The sequence below is a fragment of the Sinocyclocheilus anshuiensis genome, unplaced genomic scaffold, assembly GCF_001515605.1.
Source record: "Sinocyclocheilus anshuiensis isolate Anshui unplaced genomic scaffold, SAMN03320099.WGS_v1.1 scaffold1062, whole genome shotgun sequence".
Lineage (NCBI taxonomy): Eukaryota > Metazoa > Chordata > Actinopteri > Cypriniformes > Cyprinidae > Sinocyclocheilus > Sinocyclocheilus anshuiensis.
Genome location: NW_015540895.1, coordinates 190757 through 208013, shown reverse-complemented (window position 1 = coordinate 208013; position 17257 = coordinate 190757). Strand labels below are relative to the sequence as shown.

Here is a 17257-nt window from a genome sequence, read left to right as displayed (position 1 = left end):
TGTCATGGGATTAAATATAAAAAAGGTAACTGCGGCTTAATCTCACAATTTGTCATTTTTTCTTGCAATTGCGAAATAATATCTCACAAATCCAACTTTTCTTCAGAGAATTTAATTTGTATCAATTCTGACTTTTTTTTCTCACAATTGCGAGAAAAGAAGACAGAATTGTGAGATATAAATTCAAAATTACAAAGAAAAAAGTCTCAAATGTGACATAAAAAGTCACAATTACCTTTTTATTTTTTTTATCCTGTGGCGGAAACAAGCTTCCATGCAAAGGCATAAAAGCAAGTTCCTAAAACTCGAAATACAAAAACATTGAATTTGTGCCAGAAGAGGTGAAAATACAAAATGAAATCTAAATGAATCTCAGGTTCATTTTCAAATTCAAACGGGTGCCTTGTGAAAATTAGTGTTATCTGTGCTTCATTGTGCTGGCTCTTTGGAGTCTCCTGTGCATGTCTAGCCCTCCCATAGTCTAGTCGTGCCCACGGCATCTCTGTGTGTCTGCTCACAATCCATTATCATTTTCTCACATTAAAGACAGGCGCTAATTCCTCTTCCTTCTGTAAAGGAAGAAAAATGCTCCTTTATCTGGCCTCCAAGTCTTCCACCGTTACCTCTTGGTTTTGGTCACTTTCCCTCCCAAATCCAGTGCTGTTGGTCTCTGCCGCATCGGTTGTGCCGCTGTTTTTCACCAAGCTGGTGCCTCTTGCGGGCGAGGATAGTGGGTATGTGGAAGTGGAGGATGTGGGTACCTTCATGTTCTTGCCGGAGGTGATGAGTTCTCCATATCCCTGCTGGTGGGCGAAAGCGTACGCCGAGCGCCGAGAACTCGTCCTGCGGACTCTCCTGAGGTTCTGCTCTTGAGGACCCTGCCTCCTAGAGGCCTGCTGAAGTAAACGCACCTACGGGAGGGAAAACGGTTTTGACATTAATTGCAGTCAACGGTAAAAGGGCATATTAACCATTTTCAATTCCCACTGTACAAGGCAAGTGTTTATGTAGTAACCTTGTCAGTGTGCGTTGGATAGAGGTCAGCCTTGATGAAGCGGACAGCCACCATGGGCATTATACACACGACTGTGGTGAGGAGGATGACGAGCCACACAATCTTCTGATTCAGAGAGTTACGTGCGGTACCTACAGTCAAACACAATATGTTTAACTTCAGTAATATCAGTGGCCTAGAAAAAACTGCTCAGGGATGATTTATTTTTTCCCAGATCAGTGGCTTTTTTTGAACGTGTTTTTGATTAAATGCCTGAAATAAGGCCTGTGGTCAACACTAGCTCAAGATATTTTCATGTTTTGTTCTATAGGTTTTTGTCAAGGGATCTTGTGGGTTGTCCTACAAAAATACGTCATCGTTGCAGCGCTCTATATCTGACAGTTTTGGTTGCAGAATTATATAATCATTGATAACAAATAGCCTGAGAATCTGCTTTTCACAATGGCATCTTTAGCTTAAATGTAATGCTGCATCCACACCAGTAGGTGTCAGTATGAAGTCCAAGACCAACTGTCTTGTTTTTTAGACAATAATAAACAAAAATAAACAAAAAGATTTAGTGCACCTATAAGCCCATTTACATTCTTACCTATGAAAGGAAACTGGTTTGGGAATATGGTAAAAATGCCGTCGCTGTGCATTGCAAAAAGGATTGCAAAGTAAACAGCTAGACTTCCCCAGATAAAGAAGTGGTTAACAGCGGTCCAGTAGTTGGTGTCAAGCCCAATCTGAAACAAAATTCAATATTCTTAACACTAATTTAGGCTTCTTTTTTGTTTAACGATATATATTTATATATACACACCATTAAAGGGATAGTTCACCCAAAAACGTTTTAAATATGGATATTGTTCTTACAAAAAATGCATCGATTTGCTTCAGAAGGCCTTTATTCACCCCCCGGAGCCGCGTGGGGCACTTTTTATGATGGATGCGCTTTATTGGACTTCTTTAGGACTATTGAAAAATATCACCCATTAACTGCCATTATAAAGTTTGGAAGAGCCAGGACATTTTTTTAATTGAACTCTGATTGGATTCGTCTGAAAGAAGATAGTCATATACACCTACGATGCTTTGAGGGTGAGTAAATCATGGGGTAATTTTCATTTTTGGGTGAACTGTCCTTTTAATATTATTTGCATTATAATATTTTCATGAGAATTAATTACATTTTCAAGTTTTTGCTGCATTTCAGTAATAAAAATGAGATTTTAGCTTTTTTTTTTACATAATTTTTTTTCAAAATTATATACAAAATCTTTATTATACAATGATTATAGCACCTTATACAAAATATTTATACAGTTTTATTTCTTAAATTATATTTCTTTAATGATACATATATAGAGAGAGAGATTGCAATGTCAAGTTAAACAGAAATAACCTTTACATAACCTTTATGTACTGTACATTGTCATTTATTTCTAAAGTATTTTAATAGATTGAGTAAACAAGCACAGTTGTTAAACTGCCTCACCTGGACACTGACCACAATCACCAAAGAGGTTGCTATGGTTACCGCGAAAGCCTGTTGATCAGAGATGTGGGTGCCGTCATCCCGCACAGCGGTCATGAAGGCTCCGTATGGGATGAAGAAGAGGATAAATGAGGTACAGACCCCCTGCAGTGTACAGGTGAAGAACTTCCTCTTGTTAAAGAGCTGGTTCAGTTGCCCAGGTCTGTACAGGTTTGGATAGCGTAAACTGTACTGCTCGTTCACATCCTGGAAAATCAACACATTTTATGTTAAAAAGCAAAGACTGCAATTGTGTTTGGTGCTGCTACACAATGCACCAAAAATGGACACCTAGACTAGGCTTACCTGGTCAAACAGGCCCATGGCCAGAACAGGAAGTGAGGTGTAGACAATGTTGAAGAGTGTGATGAACCACTGGTCATATACCGTCTTTAAAGACAAAAACATTATTCATAATCTTAAATTGAAATCACATGCATATTCCATCCACAGCCTGAAATAAGATAAAGTTTTACCTGGGCAGAGAATCCACAGAGGAATCCGTACCAGAAATGAACCAGCGTGAAGGCGAAGTTCTTGTAAAAGAAGTAGCAGAGGAAGTTGCACATGCGGTGGTAGGACCAGCGGCCGTGGACGAGCAGGAGACGCTGCAGGTAGCGAAACTGGGCAAAGGAATAGTCAGAGGCCAACACCGCCTGCATCCCCTCCTGTCCGCTGATGCCCACGCCAATATGGGCTGCTGAGGGAGAGCAGAGACAGTATACACACATTACACATCCTTTACAGATCAAAAGGCCAGCATATTTCCATAGCAACCACTCTATTAGATCAGCAGTGCATCTACATTGAATACTTCAGCCGTATGGCGTACACATCACAAGCACCAGATCACACTGAGCATTAAGAGCAAAACAGATCGATAGACGGATACATAGACAGACTGTTACACAGACAGATAGACAGATAGATAGATAGATAGATAGGAAGACATGCAAAGATGATAGATACAGGGGTTAAAGCAAAAAAAAATCCTGAGCCTGAACTTTTTTCCGGGGGCGAGGCGGGGCAGTGCAATGACTTCAACATTTGAAAGGATACTATGGCAAAGTTATTGCTTTCTTTATTCAAACTGATTTTTTTTTCATGAATATATGGTTGACCTGAAGAATGAAAGCTGTATCATACACTTGGAAAATTATGAGCTACATCATCGCTTATCGACACTAGGGGTGTGACAATACACTTAGCACGCGAGATGAGACCATGCAATGACTGTGGCAACTTTAACATTTGAAAGGATACTATGGCAAAGTTATTGCTTTCTTTATTCAAACCTGATTTTTTTTTCATGAATATATGGTTGACCTGAAGAATGAAAGCTGTATCATACACTTGGAAAATTATGAGCTACATCATCGCTTATCGACACTAGGGGTGTGACAATACACTTAGCACGCGAGATGAGACAAAATACAGATACTTGGTTCACTAGAGCGTGACAATATTTTAATACTATTTTTAAGAAATTTTCAATGACAAAATATTTGTCTTTTAATTACAAAAAGTAAAAAATGCAGTTGTATTTTGAAATATTTTAACTAATCTAGGGCTGTAACTAATGATTATTTTCGTAATCAAATAATCTATGGTTATTTTGACAACTGAGTAATCTGATAATTTTTAGTAACACAAACAGACCTAAAAACCAGGCTTTAGTATGACTTTATATATAAACTAACGATGAGGCAATAATAATTGGCTCAAATAAAATATCAAAACCAAGAAATTTATTATTTTGTTATTATTATTTTATTTTATATATTTTATTATGATTGTATTGAACAACACTGTTAAAATACATAATGTAATATGCCTATACATAATATGAACATAACCAACTTAAGTACATTATGTATTAAAACAAATACCTGCAGTGGGCACCAACGTTTCACTTTACAGCGTGATTAAACAACGTTTAAATCCATTTAATTTTAATATTTGGTCACATGCAGAAACTTTTATTTTGAAATCGCGATGTACAATACATGGCATATTTAGACATAGGTTGATGTATTCTCCTGTGTTGGCAAAGGTTTATAAATGATTTACGTTACAAATCTAGTGAGATAATGCACACTGTTTTTCCAGATGAACGTTAAGCAATTCAAATTCACGGCATATGCAGAGGAAGAGTTTAGCCCCTTTCACACATACAGTACTGGTAAATTACCGGTATCATTAATAGATCATAAGAACAGGACCTTTTCAAAAATCCCGGTAAATTTGTTCTAGCAATCATATCGTTTTATGGAGATGACATGATTACTCTGAGCTGTTTACAAAGCTCCGCTGCTTTTTAATTAGTTATTCTATGTAAATATGCGCTAGATGGACATCTTTGACCATTGCGCCACACAGCTTTTTGTCGCGCTTCTCCATTCATCAGGGCTGCGACTCTGCAATTGGATACTATTGTGTGCGTCTCGTGTTTATAAGAGCAAAACATTCTGATTGGCTAGTAATGTTAGTTTGGTTGAGAGTGAAAGCTGTGCTCCTCATACCATTGGTAGGCGAACTCATGAACTGGAAAGTGATATCAATCAACAAGATTTTTTTTTAAATGTAGGACTATTTTTTCCGCAGCCAAACACTGCACGCCGGAGATCCGGCACGGTGCCGGAGAACTTTAAGCCCTGTAGATAGATAGATAGATAGATAGCCAAAGATAGACTGACAGAAAGATAGTTAGATGGACAGATATGATGAATGGATGGATAGACAGATAATTTGGCATTGATTAGCAGGTCATTAGTCGTGTCTTACTATTGATCATACTGACGTCATTGGCTCCGTCTCCGATGGCGAGAGTGACGGCTCTCTTGTGTCTCTTTATGAGCTCCACCACCAGAGCTTTCTGCAGCGGAGTGACCCGACAGCAGATGACCGTCTTACACAGACACGCCACGTCCACCAGGATCTGCTCCAGGTCTGCCTCCAGGGCATTAGCCTTCAAATAACAACACACAAACCTTACATTCAATGCCATCTATACACTCTCAGCATGTGTTGGCAGAATTCTTTCAATTAAGTTCATTTGTCAGAGCTTTGAATCGATGTCACTGGCCTCAAAGACACAGTAATCCAGGCAAAACCAATTTCAGCCACTCTGTCTACCTTAAAAACCCCATTTTTAAGGATAATGATGAACTGAATGTTCTGTTTGAACAGAACGACCATCGTTAGGAGCTCAGTTCAACGTTATTAAGACAGTAATTAAGTCAAATTCTCTTCAGCCCTTACCAGACTGTGTCCGTTGATGATTAAAGCGTACTCTGCGATGATGGTCTCTTCAAAGACAGAGTCACTCGAGTACAATTCTGTCTTTTCCATGTCAAGGCCACTGCTGAATTTGTCTTTGCCAGGTCCCATGATTCTCTCTTTAGCCATCCTGTGCACAAAGCAACAGAAAAAGACATTTTATTTTAAAATCTCAAATAATGGCTCAATCCAAAGTGACAAAACACAAAACAGCAAGATTTCCATTTTTTGGTGAATCTCTGAATACAAATATGTCTGGATTTATGCGCGAAATAAGACAGTGAAATGTTACCTGAGCTCCTGTTGAACCTCAAGCATGGTGTGACCTGAGATTATAAACACCTCGTTCATGTCGTCTCTGAGCATGTTACAGGAGTAGCCGATGTTCATTGCCGTCTCTGCAACCACAACGGGAACGATTCTTCATTATGTTGTGTGAGACAGTTAGAATGTGTCTCAATTAACATTGAGCGGTCTTCAATGAATCCTACATGTTCTCATTAGCACTGGTTACCTAGCTTGTCCCCGGTGAGCACCCAGATCTTGATGTTGGCCAAGGTCAGACAGGCAATAGTCTCTGGAACTCCTTCCTGAAGTTTGTCCTCTATGGCTGTAGCACCAAGCAGCTTCAGGAAAATGAGAGACATGTTTGTTTCAAAAGCAAAAAAAAATAAATAAAAATAAAATAGAAATAATAATATTGTTAATATGTAAAAATGTCTAGTCATAATTAAATATAACAATATTATACACTATTTGAGCTCGCTGATTTGTTTAATAACAATCCACTAATTTATCTAACATATTTTTGCTGTATAGATGCTACAACAGATTTAAACTTGATAAATGGTTGTCAACGGCATCGCTGAAAAGGACAAATACAGACGTTTCTTCATCTACAAGTAAGCTTGACTCTGAAAAGACTCAAAATAAACCTAAACGAAGAAAATTATAGTAGTGACTAGCGCTATGTGTGGGAGCAGACAACGAACAAACAGTTACCGCTCTGTGTTGTATGCTCACAAGTCTTGTCAAATGAAGCTTTGAAACCGAACAAACTATGATGGCACTGAGACAAAACAAAGCGAATATGCGTCCAAGCCTACTAAGTTTTTGGAAAACAAACTTAAAGAGTACCAAAGCAGGAAAGAAAACGCTTGAAACTGCGTTCTCTGGCAACGACAGCAGTAACACCGTGTCCTAGCTACACGCAATGCCGCAGCACACAATAAAAGGTATCTTTTCCATGTTAATCTGAGTTTTTGTCCTAACCAGACGTGATGGCGTTTCTATGTTAAAAACGGTTTCTATTTCTGCGATGTCACGACTGGAACAACAGCATGCAAACTATAACAATGATAATCACAGGTACTGATTATGTGCTTTATTCAATGTTAAAAGTGTCCAATGTGAGTTTTAACATCATTTTGCGTGACATTTATAGCCATACTGAAAACAACAACATAGTTTACCTCAGATCTTAAAAATAAATGAAAGCAAACACGTTAAAACTGTGAACTCAGTGCGAACCAACAAGTGTTTTCCATAACAAAGATGGTATCGGTCACTCAGTATGTACTTTTAATAATGCTCAAAAGGTTTAAAGGTGCAATAGGTAATTGTCTTCAGAAACATTTTTTGTTATGCTGGTTGAAAGTCTCTTCACATCCCGATAGCAATCATTAAGTTAAGTGGTCTAAATGTATTTGTCTGTATTTATATATTCTGTGGAAGGTGTAGGATCAAGAAATGTTCGTCCAATCAAAACGCTCGGTCCGAGCGTTTTAATATGCTTTCCTACCTGCCTGTCAACGTATGTATTAGCATACCTCTGCGCACCGGGTTCGCGCAGACAGGATACGTCATCAGCGCGTTCACGCACGCTGTGCTGACAGAGCGAGGATGGCAGGCAAACATCAACAACCCGATCTTCCTTCCTGGTATTGTAGTACTTTTAAAGATTTCTCACCAGTGAATGACACATGATGTAGCCCAGCGGTTAATCTAGTCCTCGCGCCAGCTCGTTAGAAGTGAGCTACGTGCATGAACTGTGTTCCGATCGATATGATCCCTACACAGTGTTCATTGCTCCCTACTCCCTGAGTGGGGGAAATCCGCTGAAGTTTACTTCACTTCGGAACATGGGCTGGAATTGGGAACCTGATGTAGCCTATTGTAGTAATGTTGTCTCTGGTATTCTGGTCTGTGAGTGTAAATGCGTTCAGGGGGCGTGGCTTTAGACGGCGATTGCAGGGAGGGTGGGACGTTCGCTTTCAGTGCTATCAGGCTAAAGTTAGCATTTTCCAAGATCTCCTATTGCACCTTTAATACTTATAAATTAGATTATAAACTTGTCCATTTCGTTGGGAGTGCAGTGAGTTTCTGCGCTTCTAATTGGCTGTGATATTTGATTGATTCTGTCGCATCGCGTTGTTGCTTCGCGTCTGGTGTGGACAGCTAAATTGCTTTTTGCTGGAATCTTGTCGAATCTGGTTAGGACACGGTTTAATAGTGGAGGCATCTTATCGCATTGCAAAGGCTGGAAAACCTCACACAATTGGTGAAAATGAGATTTTACCTGCCTGACACAAATAGCGGGTTCATTGAAAAAATTTTGTAGTGGGCCGCGGAAACATATGTGTTTGGTTGTGTGGGCTAAACTTTTTTCAGTTAAAAAAGGTTGGGAACCACTGCCATAGAGGAACCATTTTTGGCTCCCCAATAAACCTTACAGTCATCAGTTCTTAAAAGAACCATTGTTGTCTTAGTGTGAAGAACATTTTAATAATCTAAAGAACCTTTTTTTTTTACTATAAACAACCTAAAGGTTCCATGGATGTTAAAGGTTCTCTTCATGGAACCATCAATGCCAAGTAATTTTTCCAGTCACATTTACCATCATGCCCTGCTCTATTTCTTCATACAGAGCCCCGAGTTTTTCTTCTCTGTTCTCCAGTGCCGTGCTGGCAAACAGCAGTTTCTTCATCCATTCGTCAAACACGTCTTCATCCAGGTCTTTGTATGCCAGCGCTAATGTTCTCAAACCCTCCCCGGCGAACTCCTGCCACACAGAAACAGTGGAAATTCATTTATCTCTCACCATGAAAATTGAAACCCAGTCAGCGCTGTAAATGTTTCTTCAGTGCTACACATACACAGTTCTTTAATCTAATCAGTGAAAGCATCTACTTCCTGTTTGCAGTCGTTATCAATAAGCTTCTGAAAGCATGCTATTCATACCCCACTAGCATAGCTTCTTCAGTGACGACAGTCTGATTGCTCTTTGAGGAACCACAGAAAGCCGTAAATGAGACATGAATGATGGACATCGTCTCATAATAAGTACGGCCTATGAGCTGCTTTTAGACCGACCTATCGAGCTGAAGTCAATAGCCTTGTCTGATGCGTTATTCTTTCTTTGAATGTGGTTTGAGTGGTTGATTTCACTGATTATATTCATAGCTAAAAACGGCATTTTCACATTTTCTGAGGAAAATCTCATGGTGTTCGTAATAGATGTACCTTTGTTGAAGTAGCTGTATAATGTGCTGGCAAGGACAATAATGAATCACACTGCTTGGAGCCAGCAAATGTGTTAGTATAAAGTATTTTCCATCTGAAACGTCTACAAGAACCTTAATGGAATTGATCTGAATAAAATAAAGCCCATCTCTTCTAAGACCGAGCTTTGAACTGAGGAGAAAATTAGACTTGCTTGCATCAATTGTGCCGCTCTGACACTCGCGGTGTGCATTTGCTGTAATTTGTCACGTGGAACGGTGTGTGTCTGCATCTCTCAAGAGCTTCAATAACTAAGACAACGAGTGAAGTAAAAAACAAGAACCTGCATATTTGAAGCTTATGATCTGGATTTGTTTGGAAGTATTATAATTTCTTTAGGTTTTAATTGACACCTGAATTAGGCCAAAGTGGGCATATACCAAGGTTTACATCAAACTCCAAAAAGTACATAGAATATCATGAAATTACCATGGTAAAAAAGCATGGCATTATTATGATAAAGACCCCAAAACATGGGTTTGCTATGGTATTGCATTCAAATACCATGGCTTTACTATGGTAAGTGTCCAACAACATGGATTTACCATGGTACTGCATTCAAATACAGTATTACCATGGTAAATAACATTGTATCATACATGCCCGAAAAAATTGGTATTACCATTGTAAATGCCCTACAGCACGGTTTTACCATGGTATCACATCTAAACAACATGGTGAATGCCCAACAAAATGGTTTTTACCATGGTAATGCATTAAAATAACATGGCATTACTATAGTACATGCCTACAACATGGTATTACCATGATAAATTCCTCTAAACATGATCTTACCATGGTATATCATCTAAATAACATTGTATTACCATTATAAATGCCTGACAGTAAGGTTTTACCACACGACTACATCATGGTATAACTACAGTATATGCCCAAATACAATTGCATTGCCACGGTTAATGCCTCAAAACATGGTCTTTCCACGTTATCGCATTCATAACATGGTATTTTTATGGTAAATGCCAAACAACATAGTTTTACTATGCTAAAGCAACCAAAAAAAACATAGTACTACCGCAGTACATATGGAAAAAACAAAACATTTCCAGAATAAATGCTAAATAACATGGTTTTACAATGTTACTGTGTCCAGATAACATTGTATTAATACAGTACATGAGTAAAAACATGGTTTACCATGGTGCTGCATCCAAATAACATGATAGTACTACATTATATAGCCCAAAACCATGGTATTTCCATGCTAAATGCTTAAAACATGATCATTCCATGCTATCACATCCTAAAACTTAGTATTACCATGGTAAATGTCAAACAACATAGTTTTATCATGACACTGCATCCAAATTACATAGTTTTTCCACAGTACATGTGGACCAAACAAGATATGTCCATGGTAAATGCCAAACAACATGGTTTTACAATGGTACTGTGTCCAAATAGCAGTGAATTATCACAGTACATGTGGAAAAAACACAGTTTACCATGGTGCTGCATCCTAATAACATGATATTACTATAGTATCCGCCCAAAAACATGGTATTACCATGATAAATGCCTCAAAACATGGCATTTCCATGGTATCACATCCAAAAAAACATGGTATTGCCAAGGTACTGCATCCCAATAACCAGTTTTACCACAGTACATGTGGAAAAACATGGTTTTACCCCATAAAGGGAAGGATGGCTTAGCAATAGAGACTTACATTAAGGTGCTCTGAGGTAGTAAACATAAACTCTTCGTTAGACGGGTCCAGCCTGTCGAAGAGTATTGTGTCGGCTCCTTTTGAGTAAAGCTTTAACTGCCCCTTTGGGTTCCTCACTGCAGAAGAGACAGGAAATGAGAGTGCTACTTATAAATGTCTAAGTAATATATACTGTATGTGTGTGTATTTATATATACATAATAAATAAACACAGTACACATACATATATATTATGTAAATGAAAACTTTGATTTTGGATGTGATTAATCGTTTGACAGCACTACTAAGTATACAATAAAACAGTTTCAACAGACCGGACAGCTATTGATTCCTCTATGTGAAAGAATGAATTATGCATACAGACCCATAAAAAGAAATATGTCAGGGATGATTCATAGATTTTGTGACATACTAAAGGTATGAATAAAATACTAGACTGTGACTGTTTAAAATGAACAGACATTTTAAAATATGAACATTAAGTCTGTTTTAACAACAGACTTAAAATATCCCGTAATACAACTAATAAGAGATGAAAAATACAACCAGAACCTACCAATAACGCTCATTCTCTTCCGTACATTGTTGAAGTCTAAGATGGCCAGTAGCTGATAGGTGACTGCATGACCCATCTCATATAAAGTGATGGTTTCTGGAGTTCTGGAGCGAAATACGAAGCCGAAGTTGCGTGCAGCAGTAACCAGGGCTCCTTCATCCGGAGATGGTGCCTGATACACCAGCTCCCCTTGAACAATCCATTTCAGAGGTATTTTGGTCAAATTTTTGTTGCTGCATTTACAACAAAAGTGCTGATATTTAAGGTGTTTGTGGTCCAGTTTACCCTCATTTCTCTCTTCTGGCATGACGGTGTGGCAGAGCGCTAACAGACGGAAGAATTCCTGCACCAGAGGCTCTTCCAGCTTGATGGCCTCGACCAAGGTGCTGTCATGGAAACGGAATTTCCGGTCCATCAGTGGGTTGAAGGAGAAATCTACACATGGTGTTTTCTACAAGAGTCAGAGACAAGCGTGACTGCCAAATACTGCACCAGACTGGACAATGTCTGCTTTATGAATTATTTTTTATATTCTAAAATATAACAAAAAATATTGTTTTTAGAATAATATTTGTATGCCTTTTTAATTGTAATAATAATAATTTAATATAATTCAATTTACATATAATAAAAAAAAACAATTGGTTTCATTACCTCTGTAATATCCACTTTATGCCCAAACTCGTCATAAACATCACCTAGACAAACAAAAGCATAGCCATCAATAAATATACCCACATGTCTATAAGTGTGGACGTATAACAGGAAGTGTTCAAGCATACCGTAGGTCTTCCCATTGATGGAGCACTTATTAAACACCATGATGTTCTGGGTGAGGGTGCCTGTTTTGTCTGAGAAGATGAACTCCACCTGGCCCAGCTCCTCGTTGAGGGTGGTGGTCCGCGCCTCAGCAGGAGTGTCCTTACGGCTGTAGTACATTCGTCTGTCCCAGTTTATAAAGTAACTATGGCCCAGCCGCAAAACTTCTACGCTGTAATAAAATAAGTTTCATGTGACTGACTAAGACTTATTTTTGGTGTTTTATGAAAACCCTGAACTGCAAAGTGGAAAAAAATCACAAGGTGAAAAAATATATACTGTATGTGTGTGTATTTATATATACATAATAAATAAACACAGTACACATACATATATATTATGTAAATGAAAACTTTGATTTTGGATGTGATTAATCGTTTGACAGCACTACTAAGTATACAATAAAACAGTTTCAACAGACCGGACAGCTATTGATTCCTCTATGTGAAAGAATGAATTATGCATACAGACCCATAAAAAGAAATATGTCAGGGATGATTCATAGATTTTGTGACATACTAAAGGTATGAATAAAATACTAGACTGTGACTGTTTAAAATGAACAGACATTTTAAAATATGAACATTAAGTCTGTTTTAACAACAGACTTAAAATATCCCGTAATACAACTAATAAGAGATGAAAAATACAACCAGAACCTACCAATAACGCTCATTCTCTTCCGTACATTGTTGAAGTCTAAGATGGCCAGTAGCTGATAGGTGACTGCATGACCCATCTCATATAAAGTGATGGTTTCTGGAGTTCTGGAGCGAAATACGAAGCCGAAGTTGCGTGCAGCAGTAACCAGGGCTCCTTCATCCGGAGATGGTGCCTGATACACCAGCTCCCCTTGAACAATCCATTTCAGAGGTATTTTGGTCAAATTTTTGTTGCTGCATTTACAACAAAAGTGCTGATATTTAAGGTGTTTGTGGTCCAGTTTACCCTCATTTCTCTCTTCTGGCATGACGGTGTGGCAGAGCGCTAACAGACGGAAGAATTCCTGCACCAGAGGCTCTTCCAGCTTGATGGCCTCGACCAAGGTGCTGTCATGGAAACGGAATTTCCGGTCCATCAGTGGGTTGAAGGAGAAATCTACACATGGTGTTTTCTACAAGAGTCAGAGACAAGCGTGACTGCCAAATACTGCACCAGACTGGACAATGTCTGCTTTATGAATTATTTTTTATATTCTAAAATATAACAAAAAATATTGTTTTTAGAATAATATTTGTATGCCTTTTTAATTGTAATAATAATAATTTAATATAATTCAATTTACATATAATAAAAAAAAACAATTGGTTTCATTACCTCTGTAATATCCACTTTATGCCCAAACTCGTCATAAACATCACCTAGACAAACAAAAGCATAGCCATCAATAAATATACCCACATGTCTATAAGTGTGGACGTATAACAGGAAGTGTTCAAGCATACCGTAGGTCTTCCCATTGATGGAGCACTTATTAAACACCATGATGTTCTGGGTGAGGGTGCCTGTTTTGTCTGAGAAGATGAACTCCACCTGGCCCAGCTCCTCGTTGAGGGTGGTGGTCCGTGCCTCGGCAGGAGTGTCCTTACGGCTGTAGTACATTCGTCTGTCCCAGTTTATAAAGTAACTATGGCCCAGCCGCAAAACCTCTACACTGTAATAAAATAAGTTTCATGTGACTGACTAAGACTTATTTTTGGTGTTTTATGAAAACCCTGAACTGCAAAGTGGAAAAAAATCACAAGGTGAAAAAGTGTTGTTGTTTTTTTCATTAAAGGTGTTGTGTAAAATTGTTGTCAATCCCCTCTGTACACGTTCTCTTCTCTGTCATTTTTTTCTCCATATATTCTCAAGTCAACACATGAAAAAATTGCAAGCTAACAATTAACACATTTTACCTTGCAGTTCAGGGCTCATAACCAATGGAAGCACATAAGAAATACATAAGAAGCCACATAAGAAAACAATTATGCTTTGGTAAATTACAATTTTTGCAAAGATACAAAGATTGCAATTAGGGCTGGACAATTAATCGAAAACAAATCGAAACTCAGAACCTCTAGCCGACGTAATTCGTAATTTTTCCATGTCGGTTATTTCAATTTTTTAAAATCCTGTTAATACTTTGCCCTTAAAAACATACTCTCGCGTGTGTAGTCTGCGCTATACGGACGTGTATGGCCGTTGCGCTCACGTCTTTTGCAGCTTCTGCGCCGCTGAAGACGCAGTGGATTACTTTTGTTTTTGAAGGGAATGCGTGCCCCGATCTACCTAAATGCATCAATGTTCATGCGAATCATTCATGATCCAGTTTCACCTCCAGAAGTGAGTACAAGTTTTTTTTTTATGAATCTTTGCAAATCGCCTTTCCTAATAATGTGCTAGTTAAAAAGTTCTGCGGCTAAAGTTTACAGTCTCTTGTCACCCCACAGAAGAGGGGGCGGGGTGAGCAGAGCTCATTAGCATTTAAAGGAACATGCACCGAAACAGGTTGCTGTGAACAGAGCTGTTTTTGACAAGGTAAAAAGGGTGTTGTTTTACACTACCATTGAGAAATTTTAACCAAAGTATGTTATAGACTTTTCATGAAGACCCTAAAGAATCATACCAACTTGTGGAAAACGGGCATCTGATGAACCCTTTAAGCAAATGATATTGGGTTGCCGCTTGATGTTCAAAGTAAATTCTGGCTCCTGAATCAAACTGGTTTGCCAACACACTGTGTAATCTGACCTACCTAACATATAGTGAGATGGGTACGACAGTGTTAAGGATGATAACGTAGGACCAGAAGGTCAGGAAGCCAGAGAAGACTGCATTGATGGTAAGTTCCTTCCACTGAAGATACTCCCAAAAGTTGCTGCCTACTTTCTGCTCCCAAATAGTGTTTCCTATAGCCAATATGATCCCCATACAGATGAGAAATCCAAAGATCTGGAAAAAAACAAGAAATACTGCATCATATTTCATCTTCCTAAAACATGCAAAACCTTTTACAATAACAAAATGAACTGCCCTTTTGAAAGTCTGCCGGCATGAGTAAGTGAGATGCCACATGTCAATCAATCCCAGCATGCCGCTCACACACTCACCCACAGAACTAAGGTGTTCATCAGTTTATCGATGCTGGTCCGTTTGAACTTCGTCCTCCCACAGTTTTGCATCAGCTTGGTTTGAAGTCCTGACGGAGAAGCAGAAAACCCAGAAGACTCACAGAACATAGCTCATCTCAGGACAGATAATGGTGTGCGTTAGGCATAGTTCATAGCGTTAATTACAGATGAGTCATTCAACAAGTCTCTGAGGAGCATCTACTCAACACAGCTAATCAATCGTCCGTGAAAATGTCATTCTGCTAGGACAATTAACGGAGTATTGAAGAGACGTACCTGCGAAGATAACCAAGCCGAAACACCACTCGGTGTTACGGAGAACGCAGCCTCTCAGGAGCATTTTCTCATTGTCCAGTGGGTACTTGTTATCTTTCCAGTACAGAGTCCCTGTGAACTTGTCCAGTTTGTTGTTGGGCGGCTCGCAGATGACTTCCCCTGGGAGACACATAACAGGAAGATGAGGCTGACATTCATTCAGAAGCAAATAGTGTTCAGCTATTTTTGGTTTATCAATAGATTCGGCTTTTCTTTGTTACATGTGTTAACCCTGACAATTTCGCCTATTGGTACGCAATCCGTAAAGACTGATGACGCAGATAAACGCAAACCAGCTAGTAGATAACAACTGACTGCAGATTATCCGTGTATCTAGAGCAACTACTCTGTGTTTTAACAATATTATAAAAATACATTATAAAAATATATCAAAGCATTAAAACCAAACAAAAAACCCCAAAACAACAGCATTATAACTACATTTATACGCAGTGTTGTGGGTGCTCTCCAAGGTGTTGACACACAGTTGCTAAGGTGTTGCTAGGGTGTTCCAGGCAGTGTTGTTATTGGTAACTAAAACTAGAATTTTTACTAATAATGTTTGTTAATTGAAATGAAGTGAATAAATGAAGAGATAAAATAAACTATAAATATTACACGAAAAACTTAAATTTAAAAAACCTGGTCTGCACGGTGTTGACATGCAGTTGTTAAGGTGTTGCAGGTGGTTGCAGATTATTACAAATATTGTTTGTTAATTGAAATAAATCGGAAATAAAATAAAATATAAATATTACATGAAAAACATAAATAAACATAGAAATATAAAAATTACAAATGTTGCATTGGCAACTAATTGAAATTCAATAAGTTTAGGTTGAAATGCTAAAATTACTAAAACTAAAACTTAAAATAAATGAAAGGGGTCATATGATGCGATTTAAATTTTTCCTTTCTCTTTGGAGTGTTACAAGCTCTTGGTGCATAAAGAAGATCTGTAAAGTTGCAAAGACTAAAGTCTCAAATCCAAAGAGATATTCTTTATAAAAGTTAAGAGTCAGCCACACCTACCTAAAACGCCTCGTTTAAACACGCCCCACATGTCTACGTCACGATGTGGGAAGATTTGCATAACGCCGCCCAAATGTTCACGCAAAGAAAGAAGGCGTAACTTTTATTCTCGCTGTAGTATTGTTGTTGCTGCCGCTGCCATGTCGAGAAGGCGCTGTGTTTCGTTGTGAAAGCGAAACTACTTTGTTTGGCTTTCCGGGGTCGTCACATGTGGTTGCCGCAAGCCCTCCGGACGCTCCTTCGTCGAATCCGCCGGCCGCGCCGTTCTCTCGCCTCTGCTCACTCAAGCCAGCCTCTGCTCACTGTAGCCCGCCGGCCTGAAAGCGAAACTACTTTGTTTGGTCTTCCAAAAGAGGAC

At 38.6% G+C, this 17257-nt stretch overlaps 1 protein-coding gene across 4 annotated transcripts in view; it reads right to left on the bottom strand.

Moving 5' to 3' along the window:
* Positions 1-258: 258 nt before the first annotated feature.
* Positions 259-17257, bottom strand: part of LOC107688930 (probable phospholipid-transporting ATPase IM) — a 32881-nt gene continuing 15882 nt past the window's right edge. For 2 of the 4 annotated variants that reach the window (XM_016486771.1, XM_016486774.1), the window contains 19 exons: positions 15829-15987; positions 15532-15620; positions 15177-15373; positions 13885-14093; positions 13757-13800; positions 13388-13553; positions 13103-13291; positions 11065-11180; positions 8710-8874; positions 6328-6439; positions 6106-6211; positions 5796-5943; positions 5319-5502; positions 3011-3234; positions 2841-2924; positions 2496-2741; positions 1605-1743; positions 1016-1146; positions 259-911 (listed from right to left, as the gene is read on the bottom strand). In XM_016486771.1, coding sequence (XP_016342257.1) covers positions 594-911; positions 1016-1146; positions 1605-1743; positions 2496-2741; positions 2841-2924; positions 3011-3234; positions 5319-5502; positions 5796-5943; positions 6106-6211; positions 6328-6439; positions 8710-8874; positions 11065-11180; positions 13103-13291; positions 13388-13553; positions 13757-13800; positions 13885-14093; positions 15177-15373; positions 15532-15620; positions 15829-15987 — 3026 coding nt within the window. In that variant the 3' untranslated portion in view covers positions 259-593. Of the gene's footprint in view, positions 912-1015; positions 1147-1604; positions 1744-2495; positions 2742-2840; positions 2925-3010; positions 3235-5318; positions 5503-5795; positions 5944-6105; positions 6212-6327; positions 6440-8709; positions 8875-11064; positions 11181-11620; positions 11810-11905; positions 12072-12274; positions 12319-12402; positions 12612-13102; positions 13292-13387; positions 13554-13756; positions 13801-13884; positions 14094-15176; positions 15374-15531; positions 15621-15828; positions 15988-17257 lie in introns of all 4 variants that reach the window. The other 2 variants (XM_016486773.1, XM_016486772.1) reach the window with 2 other exon arrangements.